Genomic DNA, 19,572 nt, shown 5'->3' on the forward strand with positions numbered 1-19,572 from the left:
AGTGTTAATATTATATTATTTATATAATATAGTTTAATGGTTACTGTAGTGGAACAATATTAATATGTCCATCATCTCACTCAGATACATATTTGTTCTTCTTGTGGTGAGAATAGCTATAATCTACTAATTTAGCAAAAGTCCTAAATATAATACACTATTATTAGCTGTCATCCTCATGTCACATATTAGATCTTTCAACTTGTTTATCCTACATATTTGCTACCTTGTATCCTTTGATCTATATCTCCCCACTTTCTGCCCTCCACACTTGACCCTGGTAATCATGTTTTATTCTCTATCTGTATGTTTAAGATTCCACATATATTCCTACATATTTGCTACTTTGTATCCTTTGACCTATATCTCTCCACTTTCTGCCCTCCACACTTGACCTTGGTAATCATTGTTTTATTCTCTACCTGTGTATTTAAGATTCCACATATAAGTGAAATCATGCAATATTTTTCTTTCTGTGTCTGGCTGATATCACTTGGCAGAATGTCTTCCAGGTCCAGCCAAGTTGTGGCAAGTGGTAGGATCTCCTTTTTTAAGTCAAATAATATTCCACTTCTGTGTGTGTGTGTGTGTGTGTGTGTGTGTGTGTGAACACGTTTTCTTTATCTATTCATCCATTGATGGACATCTAGGTTGTTTCCATATCTTGGCTACTGTGAATAATGCCACAATAAACTTGGAAATGGAAGTATCTTTACAAGGTGGTAATTTCATTTCCTTTGGGTGTATACCCAGAAGAGGAATTGCTGGGTCATATGGCAGTTCCATTTTTAATCTCTTTAGGAACCTCTATACTGTTTTCTATAATGGTTGTACCAATCTACATTCCCACCAACAGTTTACAAGGGTTTCCTTTCTCCACACCCTCATCAACATTTGTTATCTCTTGTCTTTTTGATAATAGCTATTCTAATAGGTGTGATATAGAATCTCATAGTGCCTTTAATTTGTATTTCCCTGGTGATTAGTGATGTTGAGCATCTTTTTATGCACCTGTTAGCAATTTTTATGTCATCTCTGGAGAGATGTCTACTCAAATCCTCTGGTGGTTTGTTTGTTTGTTTGTTTGTTTGTTTGTTTGTTTTGAGAGAGACAGGGTCTCACTCTGTTGCCCAGGCTGGAGTGCAGTAGTGCAGTCATGTCTCACTGGAGCCTCAAACTCCTGGGCTCAAGCAATCCTCCTGCCTCAGCCTCTCAAGCAGCTAGGACTTCAGGCACATGCTACCATGCCTGGCTAATTTTTTTTTTTTTTTTGGTGGGAACGGGTAAGGATAGAGAGAGGGTCTCACTATGTCTGGAACTCCTGGCCTCAAGCAATCTTTATACCTCAGCCACCTAGTATGCTGGGATAATAGGTATGAGCCATCACACCTTGCCCCTTTGCCCAGTTTTTAGTTGAGTAATATGTTTTCTTGCTATTTTGAGTTGTGTAAGTTCTTTATAAATCTTGGATATTAATCCCCATCTGATATATGATTTGAAAATATTTGATTGTTTCCTTGCTGTACAGAAGCTTTTTAGTTTGAAGTCTTATTTATTTATTTATTTACTTGCTTTTGTAGCCTGTGCTTTCAGTGTGGCATCCAAGACATAATTGCCAAGACCAATGTCAAGGAGATTTTCCCCTATGTTTGCTTCTGTTTTTTTTTTCTCAGGTCTTATGCTTAGGTCCTTTATCCATTTTGAGCTGATTTTTGTGGCTGGTGTAAGATAAGGTCCAATTTCATTATTTTGCACATAGAAATCCAGTTTTCTTGGCACCATCTATTGAAGAGACTATCCTCTCTTTATTGTGCCTTTTTGGTACGTTTGTCAAAAATCAGTTGACCATATATGTTTGAATTTATTTCTGGGCTCACTATTCTGTTCCACTGCTCTATGTGTCTGCTTTTATGCCAGTACGATACTATTTTGATTACTATAACTTTGTAATATCATTTTAAATGAAGAAGTGTGATACCTCCAGCTTTTTTGTTCTCATAATTGCTTTGGTTATTCAGGGTCTTTTGCAGTTCTGAGCAAATTTTAGGGTTGATTTTTCTATTTCTGTGAAGTAGGAATGCCCCTATTGGGATTTTGATAGGGATTTCATTAAATCTTTATATTGCTTTAGGTAGCATGGACATTTTAGCAATATTAACTTTTCTGATCCATGAGCATGAAATGCTTTTCATTTATTTCATTTATTTGTGTCATCTTCAATTTCTTTTGTCCATGTTTTGTACTCTTCTATGTACAGATATTTCACTTCCTTGGTTAAATTTATTCCTAAGGGTTTCTTTTTCTTTCTTTCTTTCTTTTTTTTTCAGACAGAGTCTCACTCTGTCACCCAGGCTGAAGTGCAATGGTGTGATCTTGGTTCACTGCAACCTCAGCCTCCTGGGTTCAGGTGATTCTCCTGCCTCAGCTTCCTGAGTAGCTGGGATTACAGGCACACGCCACCACACCCAGCTAATTTTTGTATTTTTATTAGAGTCGGGGTTTCACCATGTTGGCTAGGCTGATCTCTAACTCCTGACCTCAAGTGATCCACATGCCTCAGCCACCCAAACTGCTGGGATTACAGGTGTGCGCCACCACGGCTGGCTAACTGCCCTTGATAATACTTTCAGTACTATGCTGAATGGAAGTGGGGATAGTGGGCATTCTTTCTTTATACCAGGTCTTAGAGGAAAAGCTTTCAATTTCTCCCCATTGATTATAATGCTAGCTGTGGGTTTAAAAATAAATAAATAAATGGCCTTGCTGGGTGTGGTGGCTCATGCCTGTAATCCCAGCACTTTGGGAATCTGAGGCAGGCGGATCACAAGGTCAGGAGTTCGAGACCATCTGGCCAACATAGTGAAATCCTGTCTCTACTAAAAATACACAAAAAATTAGCCAGGCGTGGTGGTATGCGCCTGTTATTTCAGCTATTCAGGAGGCTGAGGCAGGAGAATTATGTGAACCCGGGAGGTGGAGATTGCAGTGATCTGAGACTGTGCCACTACACTCCAGCCTGAGCGAAAGAAAGAGACTCCATCTCAAAAAATAAAAATAAAAATAAATAAATAAATAAAAATGGCCTTTATTATGTTGAAGAACTTTCCTTCTATATTTAAACTGTTAAGAATCTTTATCAAGAAAGGATGTTGAACTTTGTCCAATGCTTCATCTGCATCAACTGCTATGGTCATGTGGTTTTTATCTTTCAGTCTATTTATGTGATGTATCACATTGACTGATTTGCATATGTTAAACCAGCCTTGTGTGCCAGGGATAAGTCCTACTTGATCATCATGTATAAGCTTCATGTTGTGTTGTTGAATTCAATTTGCTAATATTTTATTGAGGACTTTTGTTCTCAATGTTCATCAGAAATATTGGCCTATAGTTTTCTTTTCTTGCGGTGTCTTTTTTTTTTTTTATACAGAGTCTCGCTCTGTTGCCCAGGCTGGAGTGCAGTGGCACGTGATCTCAGTTCACTGCAACCTCCGCCTTCTGGGTTCAAGCAATTCTCCTGCCTCAGCCTCCCAAGTATCTGGGATTACAGTCACATGCCTGGATAATTTTTGTGTTTTTAGTAGAGATAGGGTTTCACCATATTGGCCAGGCTTGTCTTGAACTCCTGACCTCAAGTGATCCACCAGCCTTGGCCTCCCAAAGTGCTAGGATTACAGACGTGAACCACTGTGCCTGGCCTCTTGTGGTATCTTCATTTGGCTTAGGTATCAAGGCAATGCTGGCCTCACAGAATGTGCTAGGAGGTATTCCTTCCAGCTGTATTTCTTTGAAGAGTTTAGAATGTATAGGCCGGGTGTGGTGGTTCATGCCTGTAATCCCAGTACTTTGGGAGGCCGAGGTGGGTGGATCACAAGGTCAGGAGTTCAAGACTAGCCTGGCCAACATAGTGAAACCCTGTCTCTACCCAAAATACAAAAATTAGCTGGGCATGGTGGCAGGCACCTGTAGTCCCAGCTACTTGGGAGGCTGAGGCAGGAGAATCACTTGAACCCAGTATGCAGAAGTTGCAGTGAGCCAAGATCACGCTACTGCACTCCAACCTGGGTGACAGAGTAAGACTCTGTCTCAAAAAGAAAAGAAAAGAAAAAAAAAAAAACAGAAGTATTGGTATTAATTATTCTTTGAAAATTTGGTAGAATTCAGCTCTGAAGTCATCTGGTCCTGGCTTTTCTTTGTTGGGAGGTTTTTAATTACTACTTCAATCTATTTGTTATTGGTTTGTTCAGGCTATTGCTGATTCAATCTTGCCAGATTATCTTTTTAAAGAATTTATCCACGTCCTCTAGGTTACCAAATTTGTTTGCATATAATTGTTCATAATAATTCTTTATGATCCATCTTATTTCTGAAACATTTGTTATAATATCTACACCTTCATTTCTGGTTTTATACATTTGAGTCTTTTTCAGTCTAGATAAAGGTTTGTCAATTTTCTTTATTTTTTTCAAAAAGCCAACTCTTCATTTTATTAATTTTTTCTATGGTTTTTCTGTTCTCTATTTAGTTTTGCTCTAATCTTTATTATTTCCTTCCTTTGGGTTTAGTTTGTTCTTCTTTTCCTAGCTCCTTGAGGCATAATGCTAAGCAATTTATTTGGGGTCTTTCTTCTGTTTTAATGTGAGCATTTAGTGTTAGAAGCTTTCCTCTTAGAACTATCCTTATTTTATCCTTTTGGGTTCCTCTGTATGCTGGGTCTCCTATGAATCCTCTTCCAGGGATTCTTGGGATGCACTACATCTTTTCTTTCCTGCAGGAGCCCATGGAGGAGAGGCACCAACAGGTATAAAGGACCCCAGTGACACATTTTGGCTTCTGCACAGTTTTTTTCCAGCCTTGGTCTGGCTGCTTCCTGTTCTCGCCTAACACAATAGTCTAGGTGTCAGACCCAAAATGAATTATTTGTAAAAATTCAAATATTCCTCCGCATACCTAGATTCTAAAAGGTGTCTGAGCCCTGCCTGTGAGATCTCACTGGAGACCAGCTCACTGCCTTTCAATGCATGCACAGCCCTTGAAACCACCTTTGCAAACTTATGACTGAGACAGCGAAAGAGATCTAACTTAACTGACTCCATCTTGCTTCTAACCCCCAAGTTGTCCTTGTTCCCGGTGTTGGCTGAACTAACTTTGGGAGAAACTTAGTTCATAGTTTATAGTTTGGGAGAAATTTAGTTTATAGTTTTAAAAAAGATGATAACAGCCCTTTCCCAAAACAGACCTCCTTCTTGTCTGGGGACTACATTGCCTTTGTAGGACTAACATTAGCCACAAGATTAGAAATTATGGTTTAGGAGTCATGCAGCTAAAGGCTACAAGATCTGACCCTCCCTAAACTGCTCCTAAGATCAGTGCTTGCGATATTTTGTAGACCCTGCACTTGATGGACCAGCTGGCACCACCCAGATCAATAAACTGGCTCATTTGAACTTGCGCCCCGCTCCCACCCAGGGACTGACTCAGTGCAAGAAGGCAGCTTCGACTCTCTGTGATTTCATCTCTGACCAATCAGTACTCCTGGCTCACTGGCTTCCCCGACCCACGAAGTTATCCTTAAAAACTCTGCTCCCCAAATGCTCAGGGAGACTGATTTGAGTAACAGTAAAACTCTGGCCTGCCTCACAGCCGGCTCTACGTGAATTACTCTTTCTCTACTGCAGTTCCCCTGTCTTGATGAATCTGCTCTGTCTAGGCAGCGAGCAAGGCGAACCCCTTGGGCAGTTACACTCTGACCTTGCAAGTTAGGTCCCTAAGTGCCTCCTCACATAGTTAAGCTTTTTGAAAAAGTGTGTATACCTGTGACTCGGAAGCAGATTCCTAAGCCCACACCCCATAAATTCTGATTCAGTGGGACTGGGCAGGACACAGGAATTTGTATTGTTGTATAACTCTGCATGGCGACTCTAATGTGCAGCCATGTTTGGAACCACATCCTACTCCTCTCCCCTTACTGCCCATTGCTTCTGCCCTCACTTCACAGTGGATGCTACCCTTGTGAGTGCCTCTGTAATTGCCTTCCAGGGAAGAAGGCAATTACTTTTTAAAGTCCTGGTCTCATTTGATTTCTCTGAAAGATGGGACGCAGATGGCAATGCTCTCCATCTTTGTATCCTCTCTCACTTTGGCTTCTGGGCCACCACTGCTGGTGGTTTCTAACTGCCTTTTAACTTTCTATCAAATGGTAAAATGTTTGCAATGTTCCCCATAGTCTTCTCTTCTTGACTCTTTCTGTGAGCTTGTCCACACCTAGAATTTTAATTAACACTTACATGTTCGTGGCTTTCAGTTTTACACTTCTAAGCCTCTATATTCTGTATATTTCACCATTCCACTTAACATTTCCACTTTGGGTTTATGGTAGAAACTGGTAACTGGCCCCTAACACCCATTCTTCCCTTCTTTGGGTTAGTAATAAAGCATACTGAGTTTTATCTGGGTGTGTGGCTGCCTAGCTACACAGTCTATTTCCCAGCTGTCCTCCACCCCTGAGTCAGTGTGATGCAAAGGGAAGTGGTATGCGCAACTCTGGGTCACCTTAAGGACAAAGCTTCTTGCCATGGGCTTCACCTTGCCTTTTCCCACTGGCTGAGAAGAGCCACCGTTGCAGCAGCTGTGCACCCAGAGATGGAAGTTTTATATGGATGAGGCCGTAGATTCCATCTTTGACTTCAGTAAGAGGGAACTAAACATCTAACATTTAAAACTCTGAATACTGGATTTTTTTTTGTTTTGGCAGCTTAGCCTGTACCCTTGTCCAACATTATTCCATAAGTACCTCCAACTAAAGAGTCCACAACTGAAAACACCCTCTTCTCCCCTCAAAGCAGCTAAGACTAGCTAACGGACTGTCCCCCCTTTTAAAAGTAAATGGCTAGGGCTGGGCACAGTGGCTCATGCCTGTATTCCCAGCACTTTGGGAGGCCGAGGTGGGTGGATCACTTGAGGTCAGGAGTTCAAGACCAGCCTGGCCAACATGGTGAAATCCCCATCTCTACTAAAAATAGAAAAATTAGCCGGGCGTGGTAGCGTCTGCCTGTAATCCCAGCTCCTCGGGAGGCAGAGGTAGGAGAATTGCTTGAACCCAGGAGGCAGGGGTTGCAGTGAGCCAAGACTGCACCACTGAACTCCAGCCTGGGCAATAAGAGTGAGACTCTGTCTCAAAAAAAACAAAAAAACAAAAACAAAAACAAAAAAAGGTAAAATGGCTGGGAACAAATGAGGTCCAAACAGAAAGCTAAATACCAGGGCAGCAGATATCTGCCTGAATCTTAGGGTCATCTCTGATGGAGGAAAGTTATGCGGAGACTTATAAGACAGTTTGACTAAAGTCTCTCTGGCCATTTGTCAAACATACCTGCTCTTGGTTGAGCTGACAACAGACATGGGATGGTTGATGTCATCCTTCACCACCATGATGTTGTTCTGAGGACAGAGCAGAGAGAGTCAGTTCCCAGTCCCTCCCACTAAACTCCTTTTGCTCTCTCACTCCTCCAGCTGCCAGGACTCTCACACAAGGGCCATATCACAGATGCACTAGCAGGATGGAGGACTCACTCTGTATTTGCGGAGTATTGAGGAGTGATTCATGATTCGGTCTGTGTCAGCTGCATCCCGGGGCACCACCACAATCCCAAAGTCACCAACAATCACCTCCATCTGAAGAAACAGAGAGAGGGCCCTTTGGTGAAACTCTGATCCCAAACTCCTACCAAGCAACTACTTAGCATGGCGGAATCCGCTTCCATTCATCCACATGCAGCCCCAAGCTTTAGTCCCAAACTGGCCTTCTTCTCAGCCCCATCAGCCAGCTCCTTCAAGGAACAACCCTTAATGGTGTTAATAGAATAAGTGAAAGCATTGACTGGTACACAGAAGTCGCTTAATAAATACCCTAGACTTAAGGAATAAATGAACTCTTACATGTCTGGCAAGATCTCTCCAGTTCCTGAGGCTCCCACTGAGTTCACAAGGCTGCAGAATCACGTGAATGGCATCGCGTCCTTACCTGGTAAACACCCTCTGGAGTGAAACAGATCCCTCTGTTCAGCAAGCACATTTGAGCCCTCAGATGGACATCATGAGAGGGACCAAATGCTCTTCCGGTTTACCCTCATAAAAACTGCTGTGGGACTCAAGGGGTAGCCAAGAGCTAGAACTAGAAGTTCTTGGAATGCATCACTGGGCACCCAGGCTGTGGCAGGGAGATGATGATGATGATTAGGGTCACTTCAGAGATCAGTTTTTAATAGAAGCTCAGCACCATGTGAGAAATGAAACTTTTTTTTTTTTTTTTTTTTTTTTTTTTTTTGAGGCATGTTCTCAGTCTGTCTCCCAGGCTGGAGTGCAGTGGCACGATCATGGCTCACTGCAGCCTCAACCTCCTGGGCTCAAGCAATCTTCCCACCTCAGCCTCCCAAATAGCTGAGACCACAGGCATATACTACCATGCCTGGCTAATTTTTTAAAACTATTTTTTTGAAGAGATGGGGTCTTGCTATGATGCCCAGGCCGGTCTTCAGCTCCTGGACTCAAGTGATCCTCCCACCTCAGCCTCCCAAAGTGTTAAGATTACAGGTGTGAGCCATTGCACCTAGCCAAAACCTTGTTTTCATTTAAAAGAAATAACATTTTTATTTTCTGACTGTAGATGCAATGCAAGCTTAGAGAATCTAGGAAAAAAAATAGAAATCAATCTCAATCGCACAATCCAGGTAGTGACTGTGAATGGTTGAGTGTATATCTGTAGTTTTTTTCTCTCTGCAAATAGGTGTATATATCCACAATTGGATTAAACTATAAAATTAGTCGCTTTACCTACCTTTTTTCATTAGCATTATATTTTGAGAATTTTCTTATGTTGTTAAAAATTATTTGAAAACATAACTTTTAATAATCTGTATATTTTACACTATGTGTACAGTTACTTCTGATTTTTTGCAATTATACGTAACACTTTAATGAAGATCTTTGTACATAAATCTTTTATCACATCTCTGATTATTTCCTTAGGATAAGAAATGATATAATTGGATAAAAGGAGATAAGCTGGACATAATTCAAGCTCTTGAGACATATCACCAAGTTGCTTCCTGGAAATTTGTGCCAACTTTTATTTTGAAAGAGCCTGAAAGTTATGGCATTTAATACTCTTGGATCTACCCTGGGCATATTACTGTTTAGATCTTGCCAATTACAGATCCTAGACAGGGGAAGGGAGGAGGAGATAGGTGGCTTCTAAGCAGCAGAGTTCATTGAGCAAGACCTGATTTGAGGGCAAGGGACCCAGGTTTTTCCCCATAATTATCTAAACAAGTGGCACAAAAACAGATATACTGGGGCACGGTGGCCCCTTCTCTCCAGAGGATTTCTACACCAGCAGAATTCCATTTCTAAGCCTGATTTACTGGTTTTGTGTGTGTGTGTGTGTGTGTGTGCACATTCTGATTATTTCTGTCCACTTTTACTCTGCTTCTCCTACTGCTTACAACTGGACCTACACTTGCAGCTGGAGCTCTGATGTTGCTGAAATAAAAAGTTAGCTAAAGGTGTCTTAGGAGGAAAGTCGTAGAGAGAAGTTAAAAAGCTAGGTGTAGAATATCAGAGCCCCCATTGGATCATGTAATCTGGAAGATACAGAGCATTGCACAACACACTGCATCTATTGGTGGTGTTTGGATCAGGTAAACTGACACCAAATCTCTTGTCTTATAAACCAGAAATGGTAGGGAGAGGCAGGACAGGGAGTTGGAGTTAGAGTCAGCTCCTTCTGCCATGGCATTTAGGATATTGCACTGGGACTCACTACTTAGACACTGGTTCTCAAACTTGGCTGCACATTAGAATCACCTGAGGAGTTTTAAACAGTTCCAAAGCCTAGCTCACACCTAAGAGCAATTAAACCAGAATCTCTGCTGCTGGAACTCAGGCAGCAGAATTTCTTTAAATTCCCCAGATGATATCAATATGCAACAAAGCTGGTGAACCAGTGGTCTAAGTACTTAATTAAAGTTCCAGCAAAACTGGCAGAGAAAGAGACAGAAAAGAGAAGGGAGGAGAAGAGCAGAAGAGAGTGGGGAAGAGAAAGGAGGGGAGAGGAGGGGAGGACAGGAGAGAAGAGAGAATCTATCCAAGCTGGTATCCATGGGGATTCCTAAGCTGCGTGGTTATGTAGATGTTTCAAGATAATTTAGTATAGATTGCATAATGTAGGATCTGCCTTCAAATTGATTCTGCAAACTTGATGAATGTTTCATATATGATGTTTGTAATAATGGGTCTATATAAAGTGAGCATTCTAGTTTAAACCAGGAAAATAATAGCTCAGAATAGCAGTCCTCATGGGGGAATCGCCCTGTGGGTGACAACAGTGCAGCTGCTGCTCTCCACTCAGTACCTAATGATCTGAGCGCCCAGTGAATAACTGTGCCAGGCTGTTCAGTGGGTGGCAAGCAGATGGAGGCCTTACTGCTTATGATGTTTTCCTTTCCAAAAACAGTGACAGACTTGTCCCTGGGAATCACAGATGGGTCGAGGAAGACAGGATCTATGAGACAAGATCTACAGCTTTAGGGCATCACGGCAGGGGTTTAGGCCAGAGACTGCAGATACTCTCTGCTGCTTTGGCCAGATACTGTTTTTGTAGCACCTGTTTGGAGAATTATGGGAGAAAATCTGGGTGCCTTGCCCCCAAAGCAGGCCTTGCTCAATGAGCTGCACTGCTTAGAAACATTGTTCATGGTGGAGGGTATTTGTGTGTGTGCATGTGCATGTGTGTGTGCGCGTGTGTGCATGTTCGGGAAGGGAAGGTACTGGGTGCTAGAGCTGGTGAGATGTGCCCTCAGTCCAACCAGTGCCCATCTCCCTCTGGGAGCTTAGCCGTCCTTCCCACCTCAAGCTCCCATTACCTGCCTTCACCAGGCCTCAGGACACTACCCTCTCCTGGTTGTCCTTCTACCTCTCTGGCTGCTGGCTACTCCTTTTGCTTCGTGCTAATTCCTCCTGTTCTATCTGACCTTAAGCCACTGAACTCCTCCAAGCCTCAGTCCCTAGATGTTTTTTCTTTTCTATTCACACTCACACCCTTCATGATTTCATTCAGTTTTGAAGCTTTAAAAGCACACTAAAGACTTCCAAATTAATGTTTCCAGCAATAACTTTTCTCCTGAACTGGAGGCTCATATATCAGCTGCCTTCTCAATATGCCCACTTGGATAGGCCATCTCAAACTCATTATGTCCATGAGCCCCTGGACCTGCTAACATAAACAAATAGTTAAACCAACCACTCCCCTCAAAGAAATGGTTTTCCTGTCATCTTTTCCACAAAGAGAAATTCTCTCTTTTTTTTTTTTTTGAGACAGAGTCTCACTGTTGCCCAGGCTGGAGTACAGTGGCATGATCTTGGCTCACTGCAACCTCTGTCTCCCGGGTTCAAGCGATTCTCCTGCCTCAGGCTCCTGAGTAGCTGGGATTACAGGTGCGCGCCACCATGCCCGGCTAATTTTTATATTTTTAGTAGATACAGGGTTTTACCATGTTGGTTAGGCTGGTCTCGAACTCCTGAGCTCGTGATCCGCTTGCCTTGGCCTCCCAAAATGCTGGGATTACAGGTGTGAACCACCATTCCCAGCAGAAATTCTCTTCTTATAATTGCTCAGACAAAAAGCTTTGGTATTTTCCCTGATTCCTCTGTTCCTCTTATATCCCACATTCAGTCTATAAGTTAGTCCAATGGACTCTACCTTCAAAGCAAATCCAAGAATCTGCTCATTTCTCACCATGTCAGTCCCTTCTATACTGGTCCAAGGCTATTTTGTTAGGCTGAATAATGAACCTGAAAGATATCCAGGTTCTAATCTCTGGAACCTGTGAATATGGCAAAAGAGACTCTGCAAATATGATTAAACTAAGGATCTTGAGATTATCCTGGGTAATCTGGGCAGGCCCTAAATACAGTAACAAGTACCCTTACAAGAGGCAGAGGGAGACTGGACTCAGAAGAGATAAGATAATGGGAGATGGAGCAGAAAGAGATTTGAAAATGCTCCACTGTGGGACTTGAAGTTGGAGGAAGGGACCATGAACCAATGAATATGACAAATGCAGCTCTAGAAGCTGAAAAAGTCAAGGAAACCAATTATCCCCTAGATCCTCTGGAGTTGTTGGCCTTGCCAACAACTTGATTTGGGCCCGATAAAACCTATTTCAGACGTCTGACTTCTGGGACTGTAAGAGAATAAATATGTGTTATCCTAAGCCACCAAGTTTGCAGAACTAGGAGAGTAGTTCACTTCTATCATCTCTTGTTTGGATTTCTCTGGTGTCCTTGTTATTTTCTTGCCTTTTTTTAGTCTATTCCCAATAGCCAGACTGATAATGTTAAAATATAAGCCAAATCATGTTGCTCCTTGGCTCAAAATCTTTCACTTAAATGTCACCTTCTTGGTGAGATCCTCTCTGGCCACCCTAATTAAATCTGCATCCCTTGTGCGCTCCCACCCCTTAAGCCTAAATTCTCACCAGAGTTGCACTTTCACCCTTTTGGTTCTCTGAGCAGCACTAAGGTGGCTGGCAAGAATAGTCACTTTACAAAATGTGGCAAAAAGGGAGCCAAGAAGAGAGCACTTGATTCATTTTATAAGACTGGTATGATGTAAAAACACCAGCTATATGTTCCATATAAGAAATAACAGAAAAACACCAGTCCCAAAGATGCAAGAAACCAAAATTGCATAGGGTTGTGATAGCCTCAAGCATTGTGCGTTTGAAGTGAGTCTTGCTCATCTGCAAAATGCTGAAGTTGCATTTAGAAAATTCAAGCTAATTACTGAAGATCTCCAGGGCAAAAACTGCCTGACTCACTTCCATGGCCTGGATCTTACCTGTGACAAAATATGTTCCATGGTCAAAAAAAATGACAGCCCATGATTGAAGCTCTGTCTGAATCAAGACTACCAATGTTTATTTGCTTCATCTATTCTGTGCTGGTTTTACTAAAAAGAGGCAACAATCGGATATGGAAGACATCTTAGGCTCAGCACCAACAGGTCTGCCAAATCTTGGAGAAGATGATGGTAATCATGACCAGGTGCAGGGTGGAGGGGATGTTGTAGACAAATGACTTGAAAGAAGTGGTCAATAAATTGATCCCAGACAGCAATGGAAAACAGAAAAGGCTTGTCCTCTCCGTGATGTTTTCATTAGTTTTTCCACCGCCACTACCTTTGTGGTGAAGGTAGTGGCTCTGGAAAAACTACTGGGGGGAGAGATAGGGGCTAAAGTTGAACAAGCTGGTGGATAAAAGCCACTGGACCAAGAATCTGTTAAAATTCAGACTTTTAAGGGTGACAAATAAAAAGTATTATTTGTGAAAATAAAATAAAATAAACGACAACAACAAACATATTCCCCAGACCTCACCTGAGAAATTTTGATATAGCATGTGTCAAGGGGCTGGAGCCTGTATCTTTACAAAGCTCCCTAATCCTTCGGATATACACCCACCTTTGGGAATTGTTGCTTTAAATCACATGGACAATTACCTAAGCTAGTAATATTGTGGCCTGGTTTAGGATGGGGTCAAAATGAGATACTCGTGGGACAGGTACCTCAGCACCTCTGAGAAGTCCAGCAAGAATAAGGACATTCCCCCTGTGCCCTCGGGAGTGGGGGGTGTAAGGACAGACATCTGACCCCAGGAAGCATAGGGCACTCAGAACCCCTTCCTATGGCACCTGCAGGAGTGTGCCCAGGCCTCTGGAACTGAACTTTTGTTTCTGCTTGAGGGGACCAGCACCTCCTGTCTTCATGAAGAGCTCTCTGTGGGTCTTGCCCTTGGGGTGGAAAGGTGGGGTGGACAAGTGGCCAATGTGGTAGAACTGTCCTGATTGGTAAATCTCATTCCTGATGGTGGCCAATGTGACCCCACACCGTGGGCAGGATCAGGACACAATCTTCTCCCCCTGCAGCACACAGTGGCCCTCAGTTTAGCACTGGCCTGTGTCGAGCCTCAGAAGTGGGGGTCTGTGGCATTCATCCTGCTTCTACTTCCTGCTCACAGGCACAACTTTGATCATATCTTTTCATCTTCTGGTCAAAGGCTCCCCAGGGGAGGTAGGGAAAGGGATGGGGAGAGGATGTGGGAGGGGGTAGACTCTGCTTCCCCAAATGTGGGGAATCTGAGGGAAGGATATGAGACATGTTGAGGCAGGAAGCAACTTGGCCTTGGAAGAGAAAACACTCATGACCCAGGCAGCAGAGCTCTTGGAAGGAACGTAGAGTTTGCATCATCCCTCCAAGAGGCTGAATTTCAAGAGCTGCCCTGCTGGATTTAAAGGGATGCTTTGAGGGGGTGGATGCCTTGTGGTCTTAGCCAGGCACTTTCCTAGACACTAGGGATGCAGGGTTGAGCAAGGCAGATATGGTTTCATCTCTTGGACAGATCACTGTCTAGTATGAGACATTAAACAAATGATTATTTTCAATTGTATCTACTGCTGTGAAGATATGAGTAGGTTGCTACTGGGTGGCTAATATCTTACAGTGACTAATATATCATGGGTAATTGGCAAAAGTTTGGGCCATATCCCATGGGGGAGGCAAACTGTATTATGAGCTGAACTCCTCCAACCAAGCTGTTCTCAACTTTCATTCAACAAACTTTTATTGAGCATGTATATGGTGAACTGGGCACTGTTCTGGTATCGGCGAATAAGACAGGCTCAAAGGGCTTACCTTCAAGTAAGGAGAGATCATAAACAAATAAATATATAAATAAGAAAACATCATGGCAAGGTGTGATGTCTCACACTTGTAATCCCAGCACTTTAAGTGGCCAAGGTGGGAGGATCACTTGAGTCTAGGAGTTCCAGACAGCCTGGGCAACATGGTGGTAAGACCTCACCTCTACAAAAACAAATCTTATTTTAAATTAGCTGAGTATGTTGGCACGTGCCTGAGTCCCAGCTACTTGTGAAGCTGAGGCAAGAGGATCGCTTGACCCCAGGATGATCACTTGAGTCTAGGAGTTCAAGGCTGCAGTGAGCTATGATCACGCCACTGCACTCTAGCCTGGGTGACAGAGTGAGACCCTGTCTCTGAAAAATAAATAAATAAAAGGAAAACATCAAGTAGAGTTAAAAACAATATTCATTATAAAACAAAATGACCTTTATGTTGAAACCTACGTGATAGGAAGGGATGGGCACAGGGATATCTAGGAGAAAAGGATTCCCAACGAGGCCACAGCTAGTACAAAGACCCTGAGGTGGGGAAAACTGTTCAAATAAACTAGGTGGGACTAGGGCACACGGCGGTTGGAAAAGTAGACAAGGACCAGATCATGATGAAGACGGGATTTCATTCCAATTGCAAAGAAACGCCATCAGAGTGTTTTAAACAGAGGGCTTGACTTCCATGAGCAACAGGATCCAATGTATGTGGATTTGCCCTGGCAGGCTTAACTGGCAAGATCCTCTGCAGGGCCATCCTGAGATCAGCGTTCTGAAGCCTGACTTTCCCTCCCAAACAGTGCTCTCTTCTCAGGTACAGTACATCAGCGACTGCAGGCCACTTGTGTTTCTTCTCTGAATAAGGATAGTCAGGGATGCACATGGGCCCATTGGGAAGGAGGGAAGAAACATTGATTAAGGTGCCTGCTATGTGCCATGCACAGTACTAGCAACTTATCACATTTAATCCTTATGACAACTATCTTCTGCGATATGTGCCTCAGTTCTTATTTCATAGATGGGGAAACCAAGACTCAGTGAGATTTAATAACCTATCCAAGTTGCACAGCTAACAAGTGAGTGGAATCCACTCTGGTCTGCCTTAAAGACTCTTTCCTCTACATCACACCTCTTCTAGATCCATTTTTAAGACTCATATTGTAGTGACTTGAAACTTTTTTGGTTAAAAAATTTCTATTTGAAAATATATTCTACCTTATTTTTTCCCCCAGCTTACCACAGCTACTTGGGAGGCTGGGGTACTCTGCATCACCCTTAGAGTATTATAATTTTAGTATACTTCTGGATGACTTTAAAAAGATGTCAAAAGAGAACTTCTGGCAAAAGCCATGCAGTACATGAGCAGCTTCTGAAACATGCTCCCTCCATTTCAGTAAAGGATGCTCCACCCTTGCTCTAGCCCCTGCCACTCTCTGGAGGGAAGGCTGGAAGGAAACTAGTAGGGTTAGAGTCCAGCAGGTGGAAATGCATTTCCAGCATGGCCCTCTTAATGAAAAAAAAGAGAGAGAGAGAGAGAGAGAACCGTTCTTAAGAGGGGCTTCCCAAATGAAATCATCCCCACTTCCACTGCCAACTTAACTGGGGGTGTGGGAAGGCAGGGGATTCCAGACTCAAGTCAACAGCCTGGAAACCAAACCAACAGTGCCTTTCACATGAGAACAACCAGAATCCTCCATTGGTAGGAGCTGAGCCTCCTTCCCCTGAGCCTATAATTTGGTATCATTTGGTATCAGTCATATCAGTGTGGGGGCCTAATCCCTGGGGTGCAAGAGTCCATCAGGCTTCCTGGCTGGAGCTGGACTGTCTGATAAAAACCATCTGAGCCTGAATAGCCAAATGTTTGTCTTTGTTCCATTTATCCTGGGGCCCTGGGATTTCTTCTGGAGTGGCTAATGCCCCAGGCTCTTCCTCTGTTTATTTTCTTTGGTTGTTTTCCCATAGCTGATGGATGTAGGAAGCAGTTAGCCCATGGCTGGTTGGCTGGAAAAATGTAGGATACAGCCAATTAGAACCAGCCTGTGGAATGCTGGGCTTTGAGGAGCACAAAGAGGAAAAAAGAGAAAACAATTCCCTCAGTGGCCATCTCTGGTGGCTGATGTTCCATCCCCAAGTTTTTGCTCCTTTGGGTTAAAAATTGACTCTTGCTCATTTGAAATGGAAATACTCTTGAGAGCAGCTAATACATGTAATCATTAAACTTAAAGATTTTGCTGCTTGCTCAAAAGTTAATACTGTCTCAAATAAATACCAGGGTCCACCTATTTCAAGCAACCAGAACATCTCCCCAAAGGTCTTGCTTCCTCCACTGAATCTTTTATATTCTCTTCCCTCCTTAAAAAGCTCTTCTCTTTCCACCTGCTTAACCCAGTCCTGCTCACAATTCAAAGCCCAGCTCAAGGGCCACCCCCTCCCACAGAAAGTAAAGTGCACGGTCAGGTACTTTGTCTACTTTGTTTTCTCACATGGCTGGGTGCTCAATAAATATTTTAAAATAAGTGAATAATGGCCAACATTTATGGAATGTATACTAGGTTCAGGAACTCTTCTAAACTTTTCACATGTTATATTTAATAGAGTATAAAGAAATACTATAATGAAAAGTAAGATACTTTTAGACTGCAAGTGCCTCAAGGATAAATGCATGCTACGTTTATCCAGGGCACTTAATAAGCATTTGTTGAAAGATTGATTGAAGAAAGGAATGCTTGAATCAGAATTTTCTTTTCTTTTTGAGACAGTGTTTCACCCTTGTCGCCCAGGCTGGAGTGCAGTGGCGCTCTCTCGGCTCCCTGCAACCTGTGCCTCCCGGGTTCAAGCAATTCTGCCTCAGCCTCCAGAGTAGTTGGGATTACAGGAGCCCGCCACCACACCTGGGTAATTTTTGTATTTGTAGTAGAGACGGGGTTTCACCATGTTGGCCAGGCTGGTTTTGAACTCCTGACCTTAGGTGATCCACCCACCTTGGCCTCCCAAAGTAAAAGTGCTGGGATTATAGGCGTGAGCCACCATGCTTGGCCTTGAATCAGAATTAATTTGCCTGCTGGGCATAGTGATGGACAAAGCAGCTGGCAGCATTGGATCCCTACACAACAGGTTTTGTCTTGGGGAGGGGAGTGAGTGCAGATGCCTTCTGCTTCACAAATCTGCCCATGGTTGACTCTGTTGCCTTTGGCCTTGGCTTCCCACAGTCCCTAATCCATGCCTGGATGCCTGCACTGATGCTGGTGTCAGGATGCAGCAAAGCAAAGGAGCAGGTCTCCTGGGAGAGACTAGTTCTCCAATAAAGAACTCGGGAATGCAGTGGGGTGGCAGGAGCTGGGTTCTGATCTCCGAGGCTAGTCCAAAAGTCTGGATCTTGATTTCCCATACAGCAACTCTATTCTATTACACTTGAGAGAAACTCGATGACTATGTATGGAATTTTTTCTCCACGGAATGTAAGGGGAAGGGTGTGTCACTGGTCAGAGAAGGTCAGAATGTGCTGCGGGCTAATGGATCTTTACGCCTAATGGGAAATGCCACAAGGGAGGTGTTTGGGGTGGGGATGGGGGTCATCCCATTAGTCATGTAATTAGATTTCTGGATGGAGAGTTTTGGTTCAAGAATCCAAAGTGAAAGAAAGAGCAAAACTAACTCAGTAGAGAGTGTGTGCTGGTGCTGGAGGAGGCCTTGGCAGTCCTGCTGTCCAACAAACAGTCTCAGCCAGTTCCCAGCCTGGTTGGAGGCCAGGCTGCTCCACAGCCCCTTCAAGCTTTCTCCCCAGACCCGTTTGAACCAGTGGCTTCCCTCCTGCCTTGTTTCTGAAGATTCTGGAGAAGATATGAGAGGCTGGAGTGTGGGCCCGGGGCCTAGGACGTTTCCAAGAAAAAGCTTTGATCTCTCTCCTGCCCTCCTGTCCCCAGTCATGGGCAGTGTTAAATCAAGTTTAGCCTAAAGCTGCCTCCCTGCATATTTTAAGTTCGGCCTAAAGGTTTCTCTGTACATGGTGAACTATAACAAGTGGAGGTGTTAACAGGCTTTAGCTTACATTTGTGCCAATCACCAAGTTTTGGCCAATCAAATGTAGCCAGCTGTTCGAACTGTGTTCAAATAAGGCTGTTTCTGTACTTGACTTCCATTTTCTGTACATCACCTTCCTTTTTCTGTCCGTAAATTTTCCACCACATGGCTGCTCTGGAGTCTGAGAGCCTACTCTGGCATGGGATGCTGCCTGATTCACGAATTGTTCATTGCTCAATTAAACTCTTTTAAATTTCATCCAGCTGAAGTTTTTCTTTTAACAGCAGATTTCAGGGTTTTGGACTCATGGTCTCCAAGAAAAGGTCTATGGTCAACAAGTATCACTTGGGGCACCAGGTAATAAAGAGAAATGTGCTTTGAGAAAGGGATGAATGAATGGGCAAATGAATGAAACCTGAAACAGAAGCAGGTCTCACATATCTCATTTCCAGGAGTCTCATGGTTAGGAACAGAAATTCCTAAAACAGGCCGTTTCCAGGCAAACCCCAGATGGTAGAACTTGCTGGTACAATAAGCAGAGCTCATTCTGTACCTACTCCTGAAAGATGTTCCTTTTCCAGAACTTGAGACCCAACCTTCCCCAAATAAGGGCAGTGGACTAATTCACGGAGGTGCTAACTAGTTTTGTGCTGCCTACACCCTCCTCTGCCAGCTCTGTTTTTTTCCTTCCTTCCTTCTTCCTTCCTTCCTTCCTTCCTTCCTTCCTTCCTTCCTTCCTTCCTTCCTTCCTTCCTTCCTTCCTCTCTCTCTTTCTTTTCTTTCTTTACTTTTCTTTTCCTTTCTTT

At 43.3% G+C, this 19,572-nt stretch overlaps 1 protein-coding gene across 2 annotated transcripts in view; it reads right to left on the reverse strand.

Annotated features, from left to right (window-relative positions):
* Positions 1-19,572, reverse strand: part of NMNAT2 (nicotinamide nucleotide adenylyltransferase 2) — a 172,015-nt gene that overhangs the window by 947 nt on the left and 151,496 nt on the right. For both annotated transcript variants that reach the window (XM_011927259.1, XM_011927260.1), the window contains exons 9-10: positions 7,573-7,674; positions 7,373-7,440 (exon numbers count right to left, since the gene is read on the reverse strand). In XM_011927259.1, coding sequence (XP_011782649.1) covers positions 7,373-7,440; positions 7,573-7,674 — 170 coding nt within the window. The remainder of the gene's footprint in view (positions 1-7,372; positions 7,441-7,572; positions 7,675-19,572) is intronic.

The sequence above is a fragment of the Colobus angolensis genome, unplaced genomic scaffold (assembly GCF_000951035.1).
Source record: "Colobus angolensis palliatus isolate OR3802 unplaced genomic scaffold, Cang.pa_1.0 Scaffold702, whole genome shotgun sequence".
Taxonomy (NCBI): Eukaryota; Metazoa; Chordata; class Mammalia; order Primates; family Cercopithecidae; genus Colobus; species Colobus angolensis.